Genomic DNA, 20,231 nt, shown 5'->3' with positions numbered 1-20,231 from the left:
CTTGGTTGCTGGGCCCTGGCTTCTCCCAGCATTGTCATTTATCTCGATTCCTTTGATGACTGGAAGCAGTTCCAGGACCCTGGGATGCTAGAGGATATAGGGTGGGTGAAGGGAGAAAAAGTTATGGGGAGCCAGCACAATTTCTGAAACTAGGTGAGAATGCCCAAGCATAGGGAATAGGAACTGAGAGTGGGGACATACATTGGTTTGGGGGAGGGAAGAGAGGCAAGGGGTCTCCTGGGAAGGAGATGCCTACCGTGGGGTCAGGAGCTGAGGACTCAAACAGCACCAGATACCTTGCATAGGAGAACACCAAAGAGGTGAGGGGTTGGGGGCCCTCAGAGACCCAGAGCCTGTTGAGGATGTAAATGCCTTTCACCTGTGCAGTCAGGCTTTCCATGAAGTAAAATGCTGGCTTTTCCCCCTGCCGTGAAAGCCTTTATAGTCCTGGGTATGTCTGGAGAGGCGAAGGGGTGAATGTAAATATATAGGGATATGGGGTGGGGGGAATATTCCAGCCCTCTTAGTGTTCTAGGGACCCCCAATGTAAAGATTAGGGGGTAAAGAGAGCATAAGCCTTTTATACTAACAGTGAAAAATTAAGAGGGTGATTCCAACCATCTGGTGAGAAGGCATTGTACCCTAATTCAGTGCTTCACAGAGACAGAGCCTCTCTTCTTGGTAACACCACTCATTTAAGACAGTTTGGGATGCAGGGCTGATGTCCATATTTTTATAGCCCATTCCTGTTCAATTATAATGGCTTTAGGCTGTCACGAACAGACATGATTGACCTACACTTGTATTCACTCTTGAATTCATAGGGACATCATCACCACTATGATTCTCATTATTTCATATTTATTGAGCACTCATAATGTTCCAGCCCCCGACTCCAAGACCACATTACCCATCCCATCCACCCTGATTCCCGCCCCAGATCTTTGGGAAAAGCTTCATAATCACACCTGGCCTAAAGACACTATGATATAAGGACAAACCTCTTGGGGACGCTGGAGTATTTGGTCTTTGGCCAGTCTGTCCCTGGCACTACTACAGAAATATATATATACACACACATATATATATATATATATATATATATATATTTTTTTTTTTGCTCATGTCTGTACAATATTGATCTCTGCTGATTGATTAAAATAGAACGTGATTTTCTCTACTACATCTTCTGAGCCATATAACCCACAACAAAAGGAAGCCCAGCTTCACAGACTGGCCAAGAACCCCCAGAGCATTTTAAGTAGTCACTCTGAAATTGTCAGCACTCTAATACCTATTTTTCCCTAGAGCTATTGCCCAAAGGAGCAGGACTAGGGCAGAGGTGGGCACTTGGGGATGACATGGAAATACCCACAAGCCCAATATAAAGATTAGTGGCCATGATGGATGTTTGTTTGGGAAAAGAACTTTCTTTTTTTCTCAGACAGCCATCCTGGGCCCACCTGAGGATACTAGCAAAGACAAGAGTCCCTCTGAATGTACATATGGTCTAAGGGCACCTTAAAAAATTGTGACTATTACCCCGGAAGAGTGGAGACCTTGGAGTCCCCTTTCGTACTTACTACCCTCGGATGGTGTCTTCAGCAATTAAGTGGCATTTCCTTTATCAACCTGGGATTTCCTGGGATGGTCAAAGGAGGCTAGGTAATGATAGACCTGTCTACTCCTTGAAGGAAACCATATTCAAGTCTAGTGGCTGGGTGAGGAGTCAATGGCTGCTTTGAACATTAAACTGGCTCCTCCCCAAGCCCAGTTCTGGCACAGGTATGCTTCATGCCAAGAGGACTGCTTCCTCAGACACCTCTGGTGAGATCCAAGGCTTTAATGCTGGCAGGTGAGTTAGCCAACAGAAAAAGTTGCTAGCTCAAATGGCTGGTATAGTGTGATACCACTAATGAAAAATGATTAATCACACGTTGCTGATGGAAGGGATGAGTTCTGGTCATGGGCTAAAGACTGGCTCTGAGGATTCGAACTGCTGGATGGATAACAGACTTGGGAAACATCCTCTCCAGGCAGCTGGTCAATCAACTCAGGGACCACACAGAACTGCTGATTCACCTCCTCTGGCTCCTCCAGAACCTGTAGATCACCCTCCCCAGGGAACTCTTGAGATAGTTTATTATCCTCAGAGATGTCCTGAGACAACAGATTGATTGCAGAAGCCTCTTGGGCCAGCCTACCAACCTCCACAGAAAATTCCTGGCACGGATGGCTGAGCTCCTCAGGGATATCTTGAGCTGGCTTTCCAACTTCCACAAGGATTTCCTGGGCCAGGCCACCAACCCCTACAGGGAATTCATGGACCAGCCTGCCAACCTCTACAGGGATCCCCTGGCAAGGCTGGTTGACCTCCTCAGGGCTCTCCTGGCAAAGCTCAAAAGCTTCCTCAGAGACTTTCTGGCACAGCTGGCTGGCTTTCTGGCATAGTTGACTGATGTCAGGGACCTCCTGGCATGGCTGGCTGACCTCCTCAGCAACCTCCTGGCATGGCTGGCTGGTTTCCACATATGGTTCCTGTAGGGACTGGTTTCGTTCAAAAAGCTCTTGCTCTCCTTCTATGGGGAGCTCTTGTGCTCCATTCCCAGGGGCCTCCTGGAGCAGCCCAAAGCCTTGATGTTCTTCAGTCACATGTGAATTTAGGGAGGGGTGATCACTGAAGCCAAAACGGCAATTACCATCCACTGCAGTAGGGGAAGAAGGACCAGCACTGGACACAGTGCTGGAAGGGCCACTGCTGTCTGTAAAGCAAAGTCAGGAGACCAAGTTAGATAAGCTGGAAGAGTAGACTCGACTCTATGTATGTAGTTCAAATGCCAGAACAGATGGCTCATATTATCCATGTCTTGGGGAAAGAGGGTCTGAATTCTTTCTAAGTTATGCAGAGATTCCTAAGTTAGCCTGAGCTCAGGAACTGTTGCTCTGGCCTAATGGACACTACAGGAGTAGCACTAAGGGACACCTAAGACTTCAGGAGAGAGTACTGAGGGCCACTTCATCCAGTTCTTTCATAAAGATACCCCCATGCCAATTCCAAATTCCCATGGCCCCTCATTCCTACTTTAGAAGCACATGAACACTTTGTACCAGTGGTTCATAATTAGGGTTACATATCAAAATTATGGGAAATTTTTTTTAAAAAATATGTATTTCCAGGTTCCATCTCCAGAGATTCTAATTCTGTAGATTCAGGGTAAAGGTGCGGGATGTTGAAACACTCCCAGTTAAACTGATACACATCTTTTGCTAAGAATTATTTCCTTAAAGCGTATTTCTCGGACAGACGTAATCATTGTTTACTGCCCAACAGACAAGTTAGCAAGAGAATGTAGAAAAGCTTTGTGAATCAGAACAATAGTAATGAAAATTTACCCAAAGATGGAAGCCTGCCAAGGAATATCTAAATGGCAGTTCTTAATTAACCTTTCTAGGAGTCACTGACCCCTTTGCAACTCTAGTGAAAGTCACAGACTATCTTCCCAGAAAAATATACATATGGGTATTTCCACTAATCTTTATATATAATTCCTGGTGTTCATAGACTTTACCCTGAAATCCATCCACAGATCCAAAGTTAAGACACTAAGTCTTGGGACATACAATGGCTTACGGGTATTATATACATATAAAATTTTCAAAAAAATTTCCGAGATCCTGACGGTAGTAAAATGAAAGTCTTAGAGCTTCAACTGCACTGTGGGATAATTCCTACCCCAACTTCTACTTCCTCCTTGACTTCTTGTAGGAGGCTAATCTACTTTTCCCTTTGTAAATACCATATTTATTGGTGGCATTATAGCTTTATATTTAAAGCACTCTGATATCAATAATGACAGATTCTGGAAACAGGGGACACCTGAATATCTTGTCATCAATGAGAACTGGGAAAGGTGGTAAGCCTCAGTCTGCAAAGGCTCCATCAGTCACTGAGTTTAAGGAATGCCAGCTCTTTTCTGCAAAGGGTCATAGAAGGCATGCTTTAAGCAAGAAAAAAAAAAAAAAAGAGAGGAACATGGTTTTAGGCCAGCAAGGACTATTTAGGGCAGACAGACAGACCCTAAAGAAAATATTTACCTTTGAGGCTATACATCTGATACTGAGATTTTTAAAAAAGAAGAATAAAGATTTAGGCTGAGTTCACCCAAGGATAGAAGTAGCCTTAATATTCAGCTAGTAGTTTGATTCAGACAAATCAAAGAGTTCAGACAGAAATGAAGCCAAAGAAAGATAAGATTTCCAGGGCACAGAACTCATAAAAACCACTGGGCAGAGGTAAAAGGACCAATGGTAAGGTGAGTGTACGATCATCTGAAACTCAGGGGAAGAATTCTTGGTGTCAGCAAGTAAAAGTTTCTTCTGCACACAGGGTGCTAGAAGAAGGGCAAAATTCTACAGTTGTTGACCCCAGTGCTGAAATATGGGTCTCTGCTTCAGTTCTACTCAAGGAGAATAATGAACTCAATGTCTGGTTTTAGGTATTTCCTGGAGGTAGGATGAATAAGGAAAGAAATTTTCCATTGCAGAGTCTCTGGCCCTTATCCCCCGTCTGATTACCACTAGTAACTCTCCCTCCCTACAGTCACCCTAAGAACTCCCTGTGGCTCCACTGTTCACACTGTTACCAAGGATAACTAGTGACAGGCTAGAGATTATAAAGAAGAGATGGGAAAAAGCAGTACCTGAACTTGAACTAACAAAGGAGAAGAAACCATAGAAGGGACATGTAGGAAGTAGTAGCAGATTCTAGTTTCTTTCTCCCACATTTTCCTTATATCCAGGTCTCCTCCCAAATCATTTTTTTCTTGAGAAAGCTGCAGAGACCAAAGAGGGATCTGAGGACAATGAGACCTTCATCTCTTCTTCCCCAAAGTGCCCGCTGGGCCACTATCACTTAGGAGTCCCTCCAGTGAGACAGAGGGGCATGGAGGACAGAGATGACAGGTGAGAGAGGATAAGCAGACCCTCCCTTCATCCTGGAAACAGCAAATGAGACTGCTTCCCTGACTGGTTACCCCTGGTCTTTCAATGCCCCCATCTTTGTTTCCCTCCTGTGACAAGTCTCTCATTCACCAGTCCCTCCATCCCTCCTGGCCTTTGTCTAGGCAGTTCCAAAAGAATTACTTACACCAAGGGGGCTTTTCAGAGCGCTGCTGGAGTTGTAGGGTAGGTGAATGAAGACTGCGAGGTGGAGAAAATGGGCTATCTGAGGCCTGGTGGCTGTGCATAGAGTCAAAGAGGGCTGGATGGGCAAGGGAGACAGAGGGAAGGAAAAAAAGCCTATGAGGAAGAATTCAAGAGCTGCAGTTTCTCCATATAAGTCAAAACCAACTTATACTTCCTCAGGCTGGGAAGTAACATTTCCTAGGGACCCTTCACATAAACCATTTTTAATATTTTAAACTTTATATTAAGAATATTTTTGAACATATTTTTAAAAAGTAGTTGAAAGACTAGTACGATCAATACCTATGTATACTCATCTCCTATATTTAACATGTTAACATTTTGCCATATTTAATATTTAATCCAGAGATCACTTTGGGGAGTATTGCCATTGTAACATTATTATGTCTTCTACACGAACATGAGATGTCCTACGAGCATTTATTAAGGTCTTCTTTATTTCAGCAATGTTTTGTAGCTTTCAGTGTACAAGTCTTTAAACTTCTTGGTTAAATTTGCTTCTAAGTATTTTATTCTTTTGGAAGCTATTATAAATGGTATTGTTTTCTTAATTTCCTTTTTGGGTTATTCACTCCTGGTGTATAGAAACACAACTGACCTTGTACCCTGCAACACTTGCTGAATTTGTTCATTAGTTCTGGTAGTTCTTTTGTGGGTTCTTTTCCATTTTCTCTATATATGATTATGTCCTCTGGGGATAGAGATAATTCTACTTCTTTCTTTCTGATTTAGATTCTTTTTCTTGCTGGGCTGCTCTCCCGAACATTTCCAGTATAATGTTGAATAGCAGTGGTGAAAGTAGGGCATCCTTGTCTCGTTCTTGATCTTAGGGGGAAAACTTCCAGTCTTTCACTACTGAGTATAATGTGTGCTGTGGTTTGTTTATAAATGCCCTTTATCGTGCTGAGGAAATTCCTTTCTGTTTCTAATTTTCTGACCGTTTTTATCATGAAAGGGTGTTGGGTTTTGCCAAATGGTTTTCTGTATCAATTGAGATACTGGTTTTTCTTCTTCTATTAACATAGTGTATTACATTGACTGATTTTCTTATTTTGAATCACCCTTGCAAGTGATAAGTATCACTTGATCACGGTGTATAATTCTTTTAATGTGCTGCTTGATTTGGTTTGCTAATATTTTGTTGAAGAATTTTGCCTCTATATTCATAAGGGATATTAGTCTGTAGTTTTCTTTTCTTATGGTGTCTTTGTCTGGCTTTGGTATCAGGGTAATGCTGGTTTCACCGACAGTATTTCTTCCTCTTCTATTTTTCAGAAGAGTGTGAGAAAGACTGGGGCTAATTATTCTTAAATATTTGGTAGAATTCACCAGTGAAACCATCTGGTCCTGGACTCTTCTCTATTGAGAGATTTTTGCTATTGATTAGGTCTTTTCCCTTGTTATAGGTATGTTCAGATTTCCTGTCTCTTCTTGGGTCTGTTTTTGTAGTTTGTGTGTTTCTGGGAATTGTCCTTTTCATTTAGGTTATCTAATTTGTTGGCATACAATTGTTCATGGTACTCTCTTACAATCCTTTCTACTTCTGTAAGGTCAGTAGCAATGTTTGAATTAATGGCAGTTTAGCTTCAATAACATAAAAAAAACTGTGCTCCTATAAAGCTCAGTCCCCACCTTATTTTGTTATTGTCACAAATTAAATGCTTATACACTGTGTGCCCATTAAAATGGACTTACAATGATCGTTTTATTCATTTGTGTGTTGCCACATATGAGACAAGAAGGGGAGCTACAAGCCAAAAGTACAGTAATGCTGGCTTTTATGTTTACCAGTGTAGTTACTTTTACCAGAGTTCTTTATTTTTTGGTATGGCTTCAAGTTACTGTCTAGTGTCATTTTATTTCAGCCTAAAAGCCTCCTTTTGGCATTTTGTGTAGGGAAGAACTACTAGTGACAAAATCCCTCAGTTTTTGTTTATCTGGGAATGTCTTAATTTTGCCTTCATTTCTGAACAGTTTTGACAGTTACAGAATTCCTCATTGACGGTTTTTTCTTTTCACACTTTAAATATGTCATCCCACTGCTTTCTGGGCTCTACGTTTTCTGATGAGAAATTGGTTGTTAATCTACTTATATGTGACAAGTTGCTTTTCTCTTGCTACTTTCAAGATCTTCTCTTTGCCTTTTGACAATTTGATTATAATGTCTCAGGGTGGATCTCTTTGCATTTATCCTTCTTAGAGTTTGAACCATCTGGATGCATAGATTTTTGTCTTTATCAAATTTGCAAAGTTTTCAGCTATTTTTTCTTCAAATATTTTTTTCTGCCTCTTTCTCTCTTCTCCTTCTGGCATTTCCATTATACATATGGTGGTATGTTTTACGGTGTCCCATAAATACCTTTGGCTCTATTCATTTTTCTTCATTCTTTTTTGTTTCTCCTCTTCAGACTGGATACCTTCAAGTGACCTATCTTTAAGTTTGCTGATTTTTAATTCTACCTGCTCAAACCTTCTAAGAAACCATCTAGTGATTTTTTTCATTTCTGTTACACTTTTCAGCCCTACAATTTCTGTCTGGTTCCATTTTATATTTTCTATCTCTTTAATGATATTCTCTACTTGTTGAGATATCATTCTCCAGATTTCCTTTAGTTCTTTGCCCATGGTTTCCTTTAGCTCTTTATGCATATTTAAGGTAGCTGATTTAAAATCTTTGTCTAGTAAGTCTAACGTTTGCACTTCCTCAAGGACCGTTTCTATTCATTTCTTCTATGAATGGACCATACTGAATTGTTTCTTTGCATATTTTATAAATTTTTTGTTGAAAACTGGACATTTTGAATATTATCATGTGTTAACTCTGAAAATCAGATTACTCCCCCACCTCAAGGTTTGTTTGCTGTGGGCTGTAACTGTGTAGTGATTTGTCTAAACTATTTTTGTGAAGTCTGTCTTTGTCATGTGTAATCTGTGAAGCCTCTGTCCTTTTAGCTTGTTTTCAGCTAGTGTTTTGACAAGGATTTGCTTGATTGCCAGAAACAAAAAGTACCGGAGGAGGAGGAAAAGGGAGTGAAGGGGAGGAAAGCTCTCTCCGTTTTTGCAGATTGGCTGTATGTTGAGGTACTCCTACAACAATTAGCCAGACTGTTTACAGCTTCCCCTTAACTTTCACTTCCTGCTTGTGCTAGCCTAGAGTTTAGCCAAAGTTGAAAGCTTAGGGTCTTCTTGTGTCTGCTCTGTGCATGTGTCCTTCCCTAGGCATTTGCATGGCTTCCCAAATTCCCCAGTTTATGTGGGTACTTTTGAATACTGTAGTTTTCCAAAGAAATTCTTCCCCTAGGTTTTTCCTCCCAGGCTTTCCATATGCCTATTGTTTGTCTCAAGTATATATATTTTTTTCCTTTGCCCCATACAGGAGCATGTTGTTCATTTGCCTTACAATGTCTTCAAGGAACATTCTCTGCAAAGCCACTTTTCTGCCCTGAGTAAGTTCCAAGTTAGGTGAAACAAAGCTAAGCATCCTGTGTAAGTCCTTCAGGTAGCCCACAGACAAGTTAGAACAGACAAACATAAATCTCTGAGAATAAGGTCTGCTCTGCTTCCGCTGAAACCAGGGACCAAGGCCCCATACTGAGAGCATGGGCTGCCATCTGCAAGACTGCTACCAAGGTGAGAAGAGGGATGGGAAAGGGGCAAGTTAAAATGCTGAAAAGCTTCCTGCCATTTTTAGGCATTTTTCTGATTGCGACTTTTGAGTATTTTCCAGAGTTCTGAAGAAGTTAATTCAGACAATTTTTGCTTGATTTTTTGGTGCTTCTGTGAAAGGACAAGCCTTTGGAGCTACCTACTGCATGGTTTAATTTTCACTTTTAGATCTCTGAAGTTATATATATATATATTCTTTTTCAGATTTATTTCCAATATACGTTATTACAAACTATTGAATATAGTTCCCTGTGCTATACAGTAGGTCCTTGTTGTTTATCTATTTTATATATAGTAATGTGTATATGTTAATCCCAAACTCCTAATATATCCCTCCCCCACTTTCCCCTTTGGTAACCATAACTTTATTTTCTGTCAGTGAGTCTGTTTCTGGTTTGTAAACAAATTCATTTGTATCATTTTTTTTTGGATTCCACCTATAAGTAATATCATATAATATTTGTCTTTCTCTGTCTGAATTAATATGATAATCTCTAGGTCCATTCATGTTGCTGCAAATGGCATTATTTCATTCTTTTCTATGATTGAGTAATATTCCATTGTATGTGTGTGTGTGTGTGTATATGTATGTATGTGTGTATATATATATATATATGTGTGTATATATATATATATATATGTGATATATATATATATATATATACACACACACACACACACACACACATATATGCCACATCTTCATCCATTCATCTGCTGATGGACATTTAGGTTGCTTCCATATCTTGGCTATTGTAAATAGTGCTGCTATGAATATTGGAGTACATATATCTTTTTGAATTAGACTTCCTTCCAGATATATGCCCAGGAGTGAGATTGCTGGATCATATAGTAAGCCTATTTTTTTAGTTTTTTAAGGAAGCTCTATACTGTTATCCATAGTGGCTGCACCAATTTACATTCCCACCAACAGTGTAGGAGGGTTCCTTTTTCTCCACACCCTCTCCAGCATTTATTATTTGTAGACTTTTTAATGATGGCCATTCTGACTGGTGTGAGGTGATACCTCATTGTAGTTTTGATCCAACTCCATTTTTTAAAAAAGTCTCTCTTCCCCCTGGTATTTTGAAATGCTAACTTCAACTATTTCTAGATTTTCGATTTTGTTTGATTGGTCTCTGTCTATTCATGTATCAGTACTACACTGTTTTTATTATAGAAGTTTTATAGCCTATTTTAAAATCTGGTAGGGCCAGGATGCCTTCATTGCTCTTCAAGGTTTCCCTGGCTATTTTTGCTTGTTTATTTCTTAATGAGAACTTCAGAATCAATTTGACTAACTTTAGAAAAACAGCAGTATGTTTACTGAGCTCATATTAAATTTGTAAGTTAACTTTGGAAGGAGGGATATTTTTATATTTTTTAGTTGACCTATGCAATTAAACATTTTTTCAAGTCTACTTTTGTGTCTTCTTCAGAGTGCCTACCTATATTTTTAATCTATTACTTATGTTCTAGGAAGCATGGGAGTGGGGGCAGAGATAAGGGTACAAGATAAGGGTATTCTCCATACCTGCAGTTGCCTGTGCTTGGGCATCAGTGTGGCGCTGGCAGACTCTACTCAAAAATTCACTTACTTGATGCAGGGAAAGGGCATTATGCAGTGTTTCCAGGGGATAAATGGTAGGCACCATGGAGCACCCTTCAAATCCTGTTAGAAAATAGATGGGCAAAGTCAATGTTATTTCTGCTGGATATACCCCAAGTGGCCAAGGAAGCATGGAGAATCCCTGAGAACCATCATGAGCGTCTGTGGATTTTGGATTGTGGGGTATCCAAGATTCTCAGGAGAGGGAACTCTTTAGAGCCCCTATAGGAGTCTACTTCTGTCACCTCCAGATTTCCTAAAAAGTCTACCTGCTAAGGCCTCCAGGTGAGTCAAATTACCTCTTATCCTACCTATGGAGAGCCTGCAACGTCCCATGGAAAGATCAACAGTACCCCAATAAGGTAAGCACGTACACCGCTCTTATACTTTGTAGGGGGAATAAAACAGAGGTCCAGATGTAAGGGGTGAAACTGTAGGTCTAAATGAGAGGTAGGGAGGTCATGGAGCTGGGAAGAAACAGCAGATTTCAGGGATCACGTACAAGAGAACCAGATTTATGAGGAGGGCTTACGATCTTAGGAGGGGCTCATGCAGATTTAGGATATGGGTTGAAAGGCTAGAATATTTGGAAGCTGGAGGGCATGCAACACACATGAAGCTCAGCTCAGGAAAACCACATGCATGAACAAGCTGGGGAATGGAATTTCTTTCTTGGTCATTTCCGTCACATCAAAGCTTCTTTTCTCTGCTCTCACTGAAGACCCCAGACTTGCTAGAATTTCTCTATTCCTTCAGGAAAATGAGGCAAACCCCCTAGAAAAAAGAATAAATACTGATTCTCTGCTCTGAACCCAACAATCCCAATGTAGATCCACCAGAATGGGTAGGGTGAAGGGTAAACCTAAATATGTAATCTTAATCCTGGGGCCTGTGGATGAAAAAAAAAAAAAAAACCCATTGGAGGATCAAGAAGCATACATCTCAACCACTTTTTTTCAGTCCCCAATCTTTCCTATGCTTCCTCTGCATCTCCTTAAAGGGATGAAAGGTAGGCAGGACAGCAGTATCTATGCAAGACATAGCCTCCTGTTCAACAGTGATTAAAACCTATATAACGTAAAAGGATTATACCTGGCCAGCTTCTAACCTTCGGCTCTTGCTTGCTTCAAGGATTCGATTGAGCCCTCTGTGCCTCAGTTTGCCCCTGTACTCTAGTGGCAGGAGGTTAGGAGAGGTACTCTAGCTCCTCAGAGTGACTAGAAACATGTTTGGATCTGAAGATGGTGTAGTAGAGGGTGAGAGAGATGAGAACAGAGTCCAGGGCAAGAGACTACTCCTGTATCGAATAGAATTAGGAGTAGGTAACATTAGGAGGCAGTGAGGAAGGAGAAAAGGAAGGGGATGAGCAGCCAACGCTACAGCTACCAGGCAGTCTGGCTCCAATCCCATCCAAGCAACTAAATGCAAGTCACAAAACCTTAGGGTAAACAGGAGAAAGAAATAGGTGGGCGCTCCTGCCAGAAGTGCAATAAGCAAAGCAGTCAGTCCCAGCCAGGGTAGTGGCAGCAGCCCGCTTGGTGGCAGGGGGTACCGTAGAGGCATTCGGGGTCATCCCGGCCTGAGCGCAGCCAGTTCCGGAAGAGGCGCAGGTGGTAGGAGCACTGGTGCAGGTGATGCGCCAGCGTGGCATCCAAGGAGACTGGCCGGCCCCCTGTGCAGTCAGAGGAAAAACTGCGCAGCAACCGGACCACAGGGTGCTGGTCATCCAGCAGCTCTGGAGGGGTTGAGGGGCCACGGCAGGAAGCACAGAGATAAAGAAAGAGAAGAGGGAGAGACAATGAGGGGAGCACTGGCTGACATAAGCATTACTGGGAGGTGGGGCCACTCAGCTCCAAGGTGAGCTAAGGGAGAAGCAGAGATGGTCAGAGCCACTGGGCATCTCTTGCAGGGAGGAAGAGTGTTGGCATCATGCTAAAAGAAGCCTAAAAGAAGTAGTCTAGAAGAAGGGGCGAGTGAGACCTCATCACACAGCAAGCCCCTCCCCTTTCTCGTTGAACATAACTCAGTGCTTGCAGAGAGTAGGAACGTCACTCCAGACTGGGCTGAGCAGGCAGTTCGGTAGCTGGGAACTCCAATATCCCTGATCGTTCTTGGACAAACCCTAGTTAGGGCTTGCTTCTCAGACAAATGTGTTTATGAGGTTGGGATAGAGATGAAAAGACTCAAAGTCACTCAGAGAAGAGGGTCAGGAGTGGTATAGGTTATCAAGATAAAGCTGGAAGCTAGAAAGGCTCCTAAAGGCTCAGGCCACGCCCTCTGGACCAAGACTAAGATAGCCACAGACAGGGTGGTATTAAGCAGCACAGATTAGCAGGAAACCAGGCATAGGTGTCCTTTAAAACAGAGCAAGTAAAAAACGGAATCAACACATAAAAGTGCCAATATTGATGAATCATCCGTCACTCTTGTTCAAATACACAGATTTTTTAAAAAATGTTTGCTTGAATCTTAGGGAACCATCTGAATCCATTACAGAAGCCAAAAAAAGATAATTTTATATTTTCTTCCCACTGCTGGTCTAACTGCACTTTGTTCAGCTGGGTGAGTGGAAAATCTTCAATCCTGAACCACTTATTATCTTAGCTGCCCGGCAACCTTTGTGGATGTATGCAATTCAGCTGCACAAGGCTGAAGGCAGTAAAAGGCATGTGGAAGGGTGTTTAAAAGGAACAGTAGGGGAAAAAAACTTGAGGAAAAGGTATGAGGTCTTAAGAACTGATGACAGGATGTTGATATAGAAAGGGAGGATCAAGGTAGCTGAGGCTGACTGCCCAGAACTCTCAGACCAGAATGATCCCATGAGACTATCGTTTCCAGAGACCTTAGTTTGGCTGTTGAGAAATTTCAGCTCTATCCTGGGTTGCTAGAAGAGAACAGGCTTGACAACCCCAGTGGGCACGCCCTGACATTCTGGATGAGGGAGAGCCACAGTCTCTTTCCTACTCTGTTGGTTTACTTTGGTAAGTTCAGCATGCAGTTTAGCAATGGGTCATACTTATATATTTGATGTAGTCACAGGATGTGACAGAAGCTTATCAAGAATAGAGACAGGGATGGGCTGAGGAATGTTCTCCCATCAAAGCAAGGAAGCAGCATGGCCTCGCCTCCTTTCCAAAGCCAGGATCAGTTTTTTCCAGCTGCTGTTTCAAAGCCAGACATCATGGCAAAGAGCTGGTGATGATGGACAATAGATCAGCACACTGTTGTGACTAATTTGCTACAAGCAACTGCAGACAGAACATCCCTTCTATACTTGCTGGGTGAGTCCAGCAACATTTGGCCATGGGCTAGAGCCCTCATATTGTCTGGAAGGCCAAATTAAATCTAGATAATCTTTAGCAACAGATAATAGCTCCAAATTTCTCCTTTTGCCAACAGGTAGATCCTAGATTCTGGCTTCTCAAACACATTAGCCTCCAAGCTCAAGTACAAGAAGAATAAAGGCCAGAAGAGCCCTGCAGAAGTGTGCAGGATGTTGCAGGAGATCTTGAATTTGCTCTTCTGCACTATACCTGAATTGTCCAGGTCTTTCTTCCTCTCCTTTTAGTAGAATTAATTCTTCTTTTCTTCAGCTGGTGAGGCTGCTAACCAAGGGCTTCAGGGAACTAGAGATATATAGGTCTGAGGGTCCATTTTACGAATCTGGATCTTTTCTCATAGATCCTAAGAATTAGGAGATCTGTGATTTAGCTCTGGTGCCAGGGGCCCAAGTTCCTAGTGCTATCTTCTGTACCCTAAGTAACAAGTCTCCTAAGTCCAAATCCCAGGCTATAGAGTTGGGGTTGATGCATGAGGTCCTCAGTCTGGAGATGACTGTGGCACATGAAATCCAGAAAAGGTTGAAGCTAACTGCGTAGGCACAGCTATGTCACTCTGAATGGGAAGCTCTGTCACAGGCACAAACGGGGATTGGCCTGGGGAGAGGGGTATGAACTCAGCAAGTATAGGCTAGTCAACATAGGGAGAGTTCAGCAGTGCCTCATGGAGATGTATGGCCTGACTGGGCTAAAATCTAGCAGCTGCCATTGGTTCAGGAGCAGGTGACCAGCACCTGGAGTTTTTTCTAGCCAGGAAGCTAGGCTAATTTTACTTCCCTCGGAGAGTCTTGGCTCCTGAGCAGAAGAAAACCACATCTAACAAAACTGGATTTACCTTGAAGACAAGACACAATGCAGAAACTAAGGATATAAAAGATAAAACAAGGAGTAAGTTCTGGGTTCCCCTGCCACACCCTACAAAGAGAGCACAGCCCTTGAGTTTTTGGTTTATGCAGATCTCTAAATTCCCACACCTTAGTGTGGGCAGATCCAGTTCTTCAGTATTCTTGGAATATTATTCATTCCTAAGTTCCCCCAGAATCCCCAGTACACATCTCAACTTTCCACTCCCAGCTTCTTGGAGACAGCAGTGCCATAGGTAGTTTGGGGAGCATGGAAACCACGTGTAAACACTCAAGGCATGATCCTTGTTCCTTTACCTACCACCTCCTATTCCTTTCTTTCTCCCTTTTATCCCAAATCAACTGGGGCTCCCGTTTCCTAGGCCCAGGCCCTAGGTTAGTAGTAACGTAAAGCAGATGTCAGGAGCACAAGAGCCACACAAAATACACACAATGGCAGGAGATAGGGATATGAAGATGGAAAATGATATACTTAAGACTAATGCCTTTATGGGTAGGCTTGGGAGCTGGGAACTGCAGCACTGCTCCAGAAGGGAAGCAAACTTGTTACCCACTCTAACGAAAGAGTTGGTGAAAAAACAGGAAGATCAAAATTATATAATCTGAGGAGTTCAGGGTGGGGTGAAGAGAGAAGTAATGGGGATGATATAGGAAATGCTATTTTCTTCCTAAGAAGGGGAACCATTATCATGTTTGTACAAAGCCTGGCACAGTCATGTGATGGGAAGGGGAGAGGTTTAATTAATGTTTTGGTGATGATGCTGATAAAAGCGACACAGTGGTGATGATGGTGACCGTGGAAGTAAGACCTTGAGTTGCCACAGAGATCAGACAGCCAGGCTGCAGCCAAGGCTGCGGTTTGTCACAACAAGGGATATATCCCAAGAGGGACAATTAGGGAGTGGTTCATTCAGAGACAGCAGGGTGTCAACACAGTGGAGGGAGAAGGAAAGTCAGTGTCAGAACTCAGAGGTTAAGTGTCTGGAGGTGACATGGTGAGGAGGAATGATGTTGAGTCAGAAGCAAACGTACCGTTAGTCGGATGCTTTGCAAACGACACAGAAAATCGTTTTACGGCCGGGACAAACAAGAGCTCTGGGGAGAAAAGACATCACGGGGATTATACCCGCCGCTGTCCCCACCCTTTGCTCTGGAATTTGCTCACAAAACACTCTGTTCTTTACAGTTCGTATATGATCTGCTCCCACCCCCGCCCCGTGGATTCCTGACTACCACATTTCAATCTTTCCCTTTGGCATAATCTCCTCCAAGGAATCCATGTGTCATCTCTACCACAATATGGCCCCATGAACAATCCTAATCTCACCACCACATCCTCTTTCTGGTCATTTGGAAATAGAATCTTTGTAGAAAGCTTCATCCCTTCCCCCAGTTCCCTTTACATAGCATTTTTCCTGCCTTGGCTGAACAACTTCCCCATCCTTGATGTATGAGATTTTAATCAAGGCTCCACTGCACCTTTCCTGACCGTGCATCATCCTCCTTGGTCCTTACCCCTACAGGCCAGAATCCAGGAAAGAATACAGAGGTGGAGTACATTGATGCAGCAGGGCTGTATGTGGGAGATTATGAAGGGATAAGCATAAATAAGTAGTATTCATATGGCGAGAGGAGATGCAAATGGAGGGGTGGATGGGATCTTGGTTCCTTCTCCCTCTAGAACTGATGTGGAAAACTGGCCATAAGGCCAGTGTCAGTGCCGCCTTAAGCATGAATTGTTCTTGAGCTGTGTCCTTGCTGGCGGACAAATGAAGAAAAGCGTTGCCCCCCAAAGTCCACCCACATACCATCTCGGTGCTTCAGACTGGCAGGTGGCAGCTTTTTGCCTTGGCTGCGGGCGTAGTCCTGAAGATTCGGGGCGCTGGAGGAGCCGCCCAGCACCGTGGTGCTGAACAGCCCCGTGCACTGTGAGCCTGCAAGGCCGGGAGCGCATTAGTAGCCACGCAAAGCTGCAGATACCACACAAAAGTACACACAAGTTACAGGACAACATCAAGACACACACATGTAACCATTCAGAGCCACCACCGTGTGGCCACTTCACATAACCACAAACAGCTTTCACTACTGTTTATACCTATACTGGGCAAGCAAAGTGTTTTCTCCTGAAAATCTACATGGCAGATACAAGAGACCACTGCAAATACAAGGTTAGTCATATTAGGGGACTCAAAGCTACTGGAAGAGATAAACTACGCTCTCCAGGTGGCTCTCAGGAATGCTAAAGGAATAGGTAGATCCTTCTAGATCTCCCTAAATTTAATTCAGTGCTCCTTCCACTGGATATAGGATTTGAAGAACCCAGAAATCTAGTCCCTTTTAAGTTTAAAAGGAAAGAACTTTGATTGAAACTAGAGACTTAAGATTTGAGTATTCAACTCAAATTCCAAGTTCTCATAAGTTCCAATTCCTCCTAAGTTCCTCCATTTCCTCCAACATGTTTTTCATCCAACATCCCATCCCTTCTACCTTCCTTTAGACCTTTCTACCTTTCCCAAGAAAGAAAGCATGAGGCTCACTGAACTTTTAAAGCTGGAAGCGATTCATAGATCATCCATTTCAACCTTCTTATTTTAGTGATGAAGAAACTGAGATTCAAAAGGAATCTCGTTTGTCCAAGGTCACACAGTTTGTTAGGAGCTAAGCTGGATCAGAATCCAGGTCTCCTGACTCTCAGGATCAACTGTGTTCAGTTAGAAAAGAAATATCTATTTTTTCATGAAGAAGAAATAGAGCGTTTTTTTCTGAAGTGAAAATGGACACGAATTGAAAGGCACGTGAAGAGTCAGGTGATTATTTGTAGAACATGCCTACCATCTTCTGGGTCCCCTAGTAAGGAGGACCTGGTGAGCAGAAAACAACTAAAAAGACATGTTTTTTCTGCTGTCAAAAGTTGACTGTCTTTGAAGTCCTATGCTCAAAGCCAGATGCTCACACATATAACTTCAAAGAAAGCAAAGAGAACTTTTGCCAATAAGAGGAGTAAATAAAACCTGAAAAACCCCTGAAGCAAAATCAATCAAGCCAGTCACTGTCCCAAATGCCTGATCGAGAGTAGGACTGGGGCTCCATGGCCCCCTCTCCTACTACAGCCCACGAGGACAGGACGGGCAGGAAGAAACAAGATTAACATCCAGCTTTGTGGGATTTCCCCCTCTCCTTCCAAAGCCATCTTGGCCAAGACCCTGGGTCTGGCCTGGGAAGTTAACATTCATAGGGGAGATGGACAGAGTGGAGATGAGGTCAGTTTCTTATGAGCCCACAAAGACGGGACATGATTTCAGGGGTCCTAGCATTTCAGGGTCACCACAGAAATCAAGAGGCTTGGATGGCTGATAATTTCCACCCTGGAATTAAGGGCCACTCCTCTTTGTAGCAATTCCTCCTACCTTTCATGCTCAAACAGGCTCTAGAAGAGGGTTCCAAAGAGAGATAAGCATTGCTAAATATGTTTGCTTTTCTTCAGAGAAGCTGAAACTAGCTGGCTCTATCCCAGGCCACCCCCAAGCTTTGTTCTACATTTACTTCCTCCACTAAATAATTTTTTAATGTAGTCCTGCCAATCCTGCCCTGCCCAGTCCTTGGATCATCTCAGAGGGTAGTCTCTACCTTACCACCGCCATCTGTCCGCCGGACCCGTGTCCATACCTCCGCCTCATTCTTGACAGCATTCCCACTTAACTGGGCCAGACCCACCTACCCTCCTTCCCAGCCTACCCGAAACCTATTCTTTACTGGGACTTGCAGGAAAAGAAGGCCGTATCACAGATCTATACATTTGTCATTTATTTGTCACTTATTTGTCACACATCAAATCATTTACCTCATTTCAGGGATCTAGAAGGCAACCTACTCCCATAAAATTAGCCTGGAAAGTTACCAAAACCTTTCTCCCTCTTGCTGGTCCAAATGCTGACCATTTTGGGACTGAGAAATTAGGTGCCAAGGAGAAAGGTAACAGAAAAATGAAAGGAGCTAAATGAAGAGAATAATAGGATGAGATAGAAAGAGCCAGGGAACCAAGTTTAGACCCACACTACTGTCTCTAACTGCCAGCTCTGGTTACTGGCTCACAGCCACTGTGTTCAAAGATAGTCCCTCCCAAGGACCACTCCCCACTCCCAAAGAATACAATACCCTCTGAGGCTTGGTCCTTCCTGCAGTCTGTGTTCTTAGGAAAGGTTGAATGATGTTCTCACCCCTCTCCAGGAATCAAAAAAATCAAGAGACATTCCCTCAAAGTCCTGAGAGAAGCCTCTGCCACTACACCAGTCTCAGATTTGTCCCTCAATTTTCAGGAAGGAAGGAAAAAAAATTACAGGATTAGGAGAGGATGAAGGAGAGGGCATGGAGGTAGGAGGGGCCACGGCAGGGATGTAATAAGCATAGGTCTCAAAGGAAGACATGGCACAAGTTCTCTAAATGAGGAATGTGACATTTATGGGGGCTGGGCGGTGGGTCACAAGTGCCTCTATTTACAGCTTTGTCTCTGATGACTCTGAAGAGCCAGAGTCCCCATGGCCCCTTGGGTCTGGGCTAGATTGGAGGGACAGATAAGGAACAAGAGGGGAAGCCAGAAAAAATGCCTTTCAGCCGGAGAAATGGGGTTTGTGTAGAAAACCAAAAGACAAACACCTTCCTGGAATGGAAACAATCATCTGGGATCAAAGTTCATACCTAAATATGGCTTTTCCCAACTCATCCTCCCTAGCCCCACCCAACAGTTTCACTGACTGGATGACCCCAACTCCCATGACTAAGGTTCCCCACAATAAAGCTCTAAAGAACAGACAAACAGCCCTTCCCAACAACAGGTGAGAGACGCTGGAAAACCATACCTAGGCCGCTCTGCTTCATCTCTGTCGGTGGCCGTGAAGATGAAAAGAGTCGGTAGCCGCCAGGCCTCGAGGACGAAGTCTCAGAAAGCACCTGGAGGAAGAGGGCCCTAGATGACCATTTTGCCACCTCAGCCAAGCAGTCTAAAACCCAAGTCCTGAATTCCTGCCCCTACAAAGTCAAGCAATGTCAGCAAGTTTAAGAAACAAAGAGTTCTTATGGGAAAAAAGGAAGCAAAATCTAAGAGTGTACTTTACAGAGGGGACTGTCCAGGGAATCCTTCTAAACTAGAAGGCACTTCTGTTTCCAAGATGCCTGTCCCCACGGCCCTCTAATCCCAAGTCTGAAAAGACATTATGCAACCATTCTCAGTTCTCATTAGAGCAGGGTTCCTTAATCTTATCTATCCTTCTGCAGGACTCAGAAAGTCAATCACAATAGCTCAGCCTCAATAAGAAGTGAAGTCAGGACACCCTCTCCTCTTTCCATGGGCAGCTGTGGCTACAGCAACCATACTCAGTTTCTTATCTGAATGAAGAAGCACCCCCCTCCACTGCTAGAGACATGAAACTGATTTCTAAAAAGCCTACAAAGGCTTAATCACACAACCCCCAACACACACACATACACGCACGCCCACATACACACACACCCTCAACCATGTTCTGAGTCCCTACGTCCCAAAAGGCAAAG

The 20,231-nt window shown here is 43.2% G+C and overlaps 1 protein-coding gene across 8 annotated transcripts in view; it reads right to left on the bottom strand.

Moving 5' to 3' along the window:
• Positions 1-844: 844 nt before the first annotated feature.
• The window catches only part of PPIP5K1 (diphosphoinositol pentakisphosphate kinase 1), a 35,884-nt gene continuing 16,497 nt past the window's right edge, over positions 845-20,231 (bottom strand). For 4 of the 8 annotated variants that reach the window (XM_031453193.2, XM_031453196.2, XM_064485656.1 and 1 more), the window contains 5 exons: positions 19,541-19,631; positions 16,490-16,615; positions 10,406-10,543; positions 5,147-5,260; positions 845-2,762 (listed from right to left, as the gene is read on the bottom strand). In XM_031453193.2, the coding sequence (XP_031309053.2) occupies positions 1,927-2,762; positions 5,147-5,260; positions 10,406-10,543; positions 16,490-16,615; positions 19,541-19,631 (1,305 nt within the window). In that variant the 3' untranslated portion in view covers positions 845-1,926. Of the gene's footprint in view, positions 2,763-5,146; positions 5,261-10,405; positions 10,544-12,032; positions 12,216-15,713; positions 15,777-16,489; positions 16,616-19,540; positions 19,632-20,231 lie in introns of all 8 variants that reach the window. The other 4 variants (XM_064485655.1, XM_064485654.1, XM_031453188.2 and 1 more) reach the window with 2 other exon arrangements.

This window comes from Camelus dromedarius, chromosome 5 (genome assembly GCF_036321535.1).
Source record: "Camelus dromedarius isolate mCamDro1 chromosome 5, mCamDro1.pat, whole genome shotgun sequence".
NCBI classification, from domain to species: domain Eukaryota; kingdom Metazoa; phylum Chordata; class Mammalia; order Artiodactyla; family Camelidae; genus Camelus; species Camelus dromedarius.
Note: the sequence above shows the minus strand (reverse complement) of the source record. Positions and strands in the feature narration are given on the sequence as shown.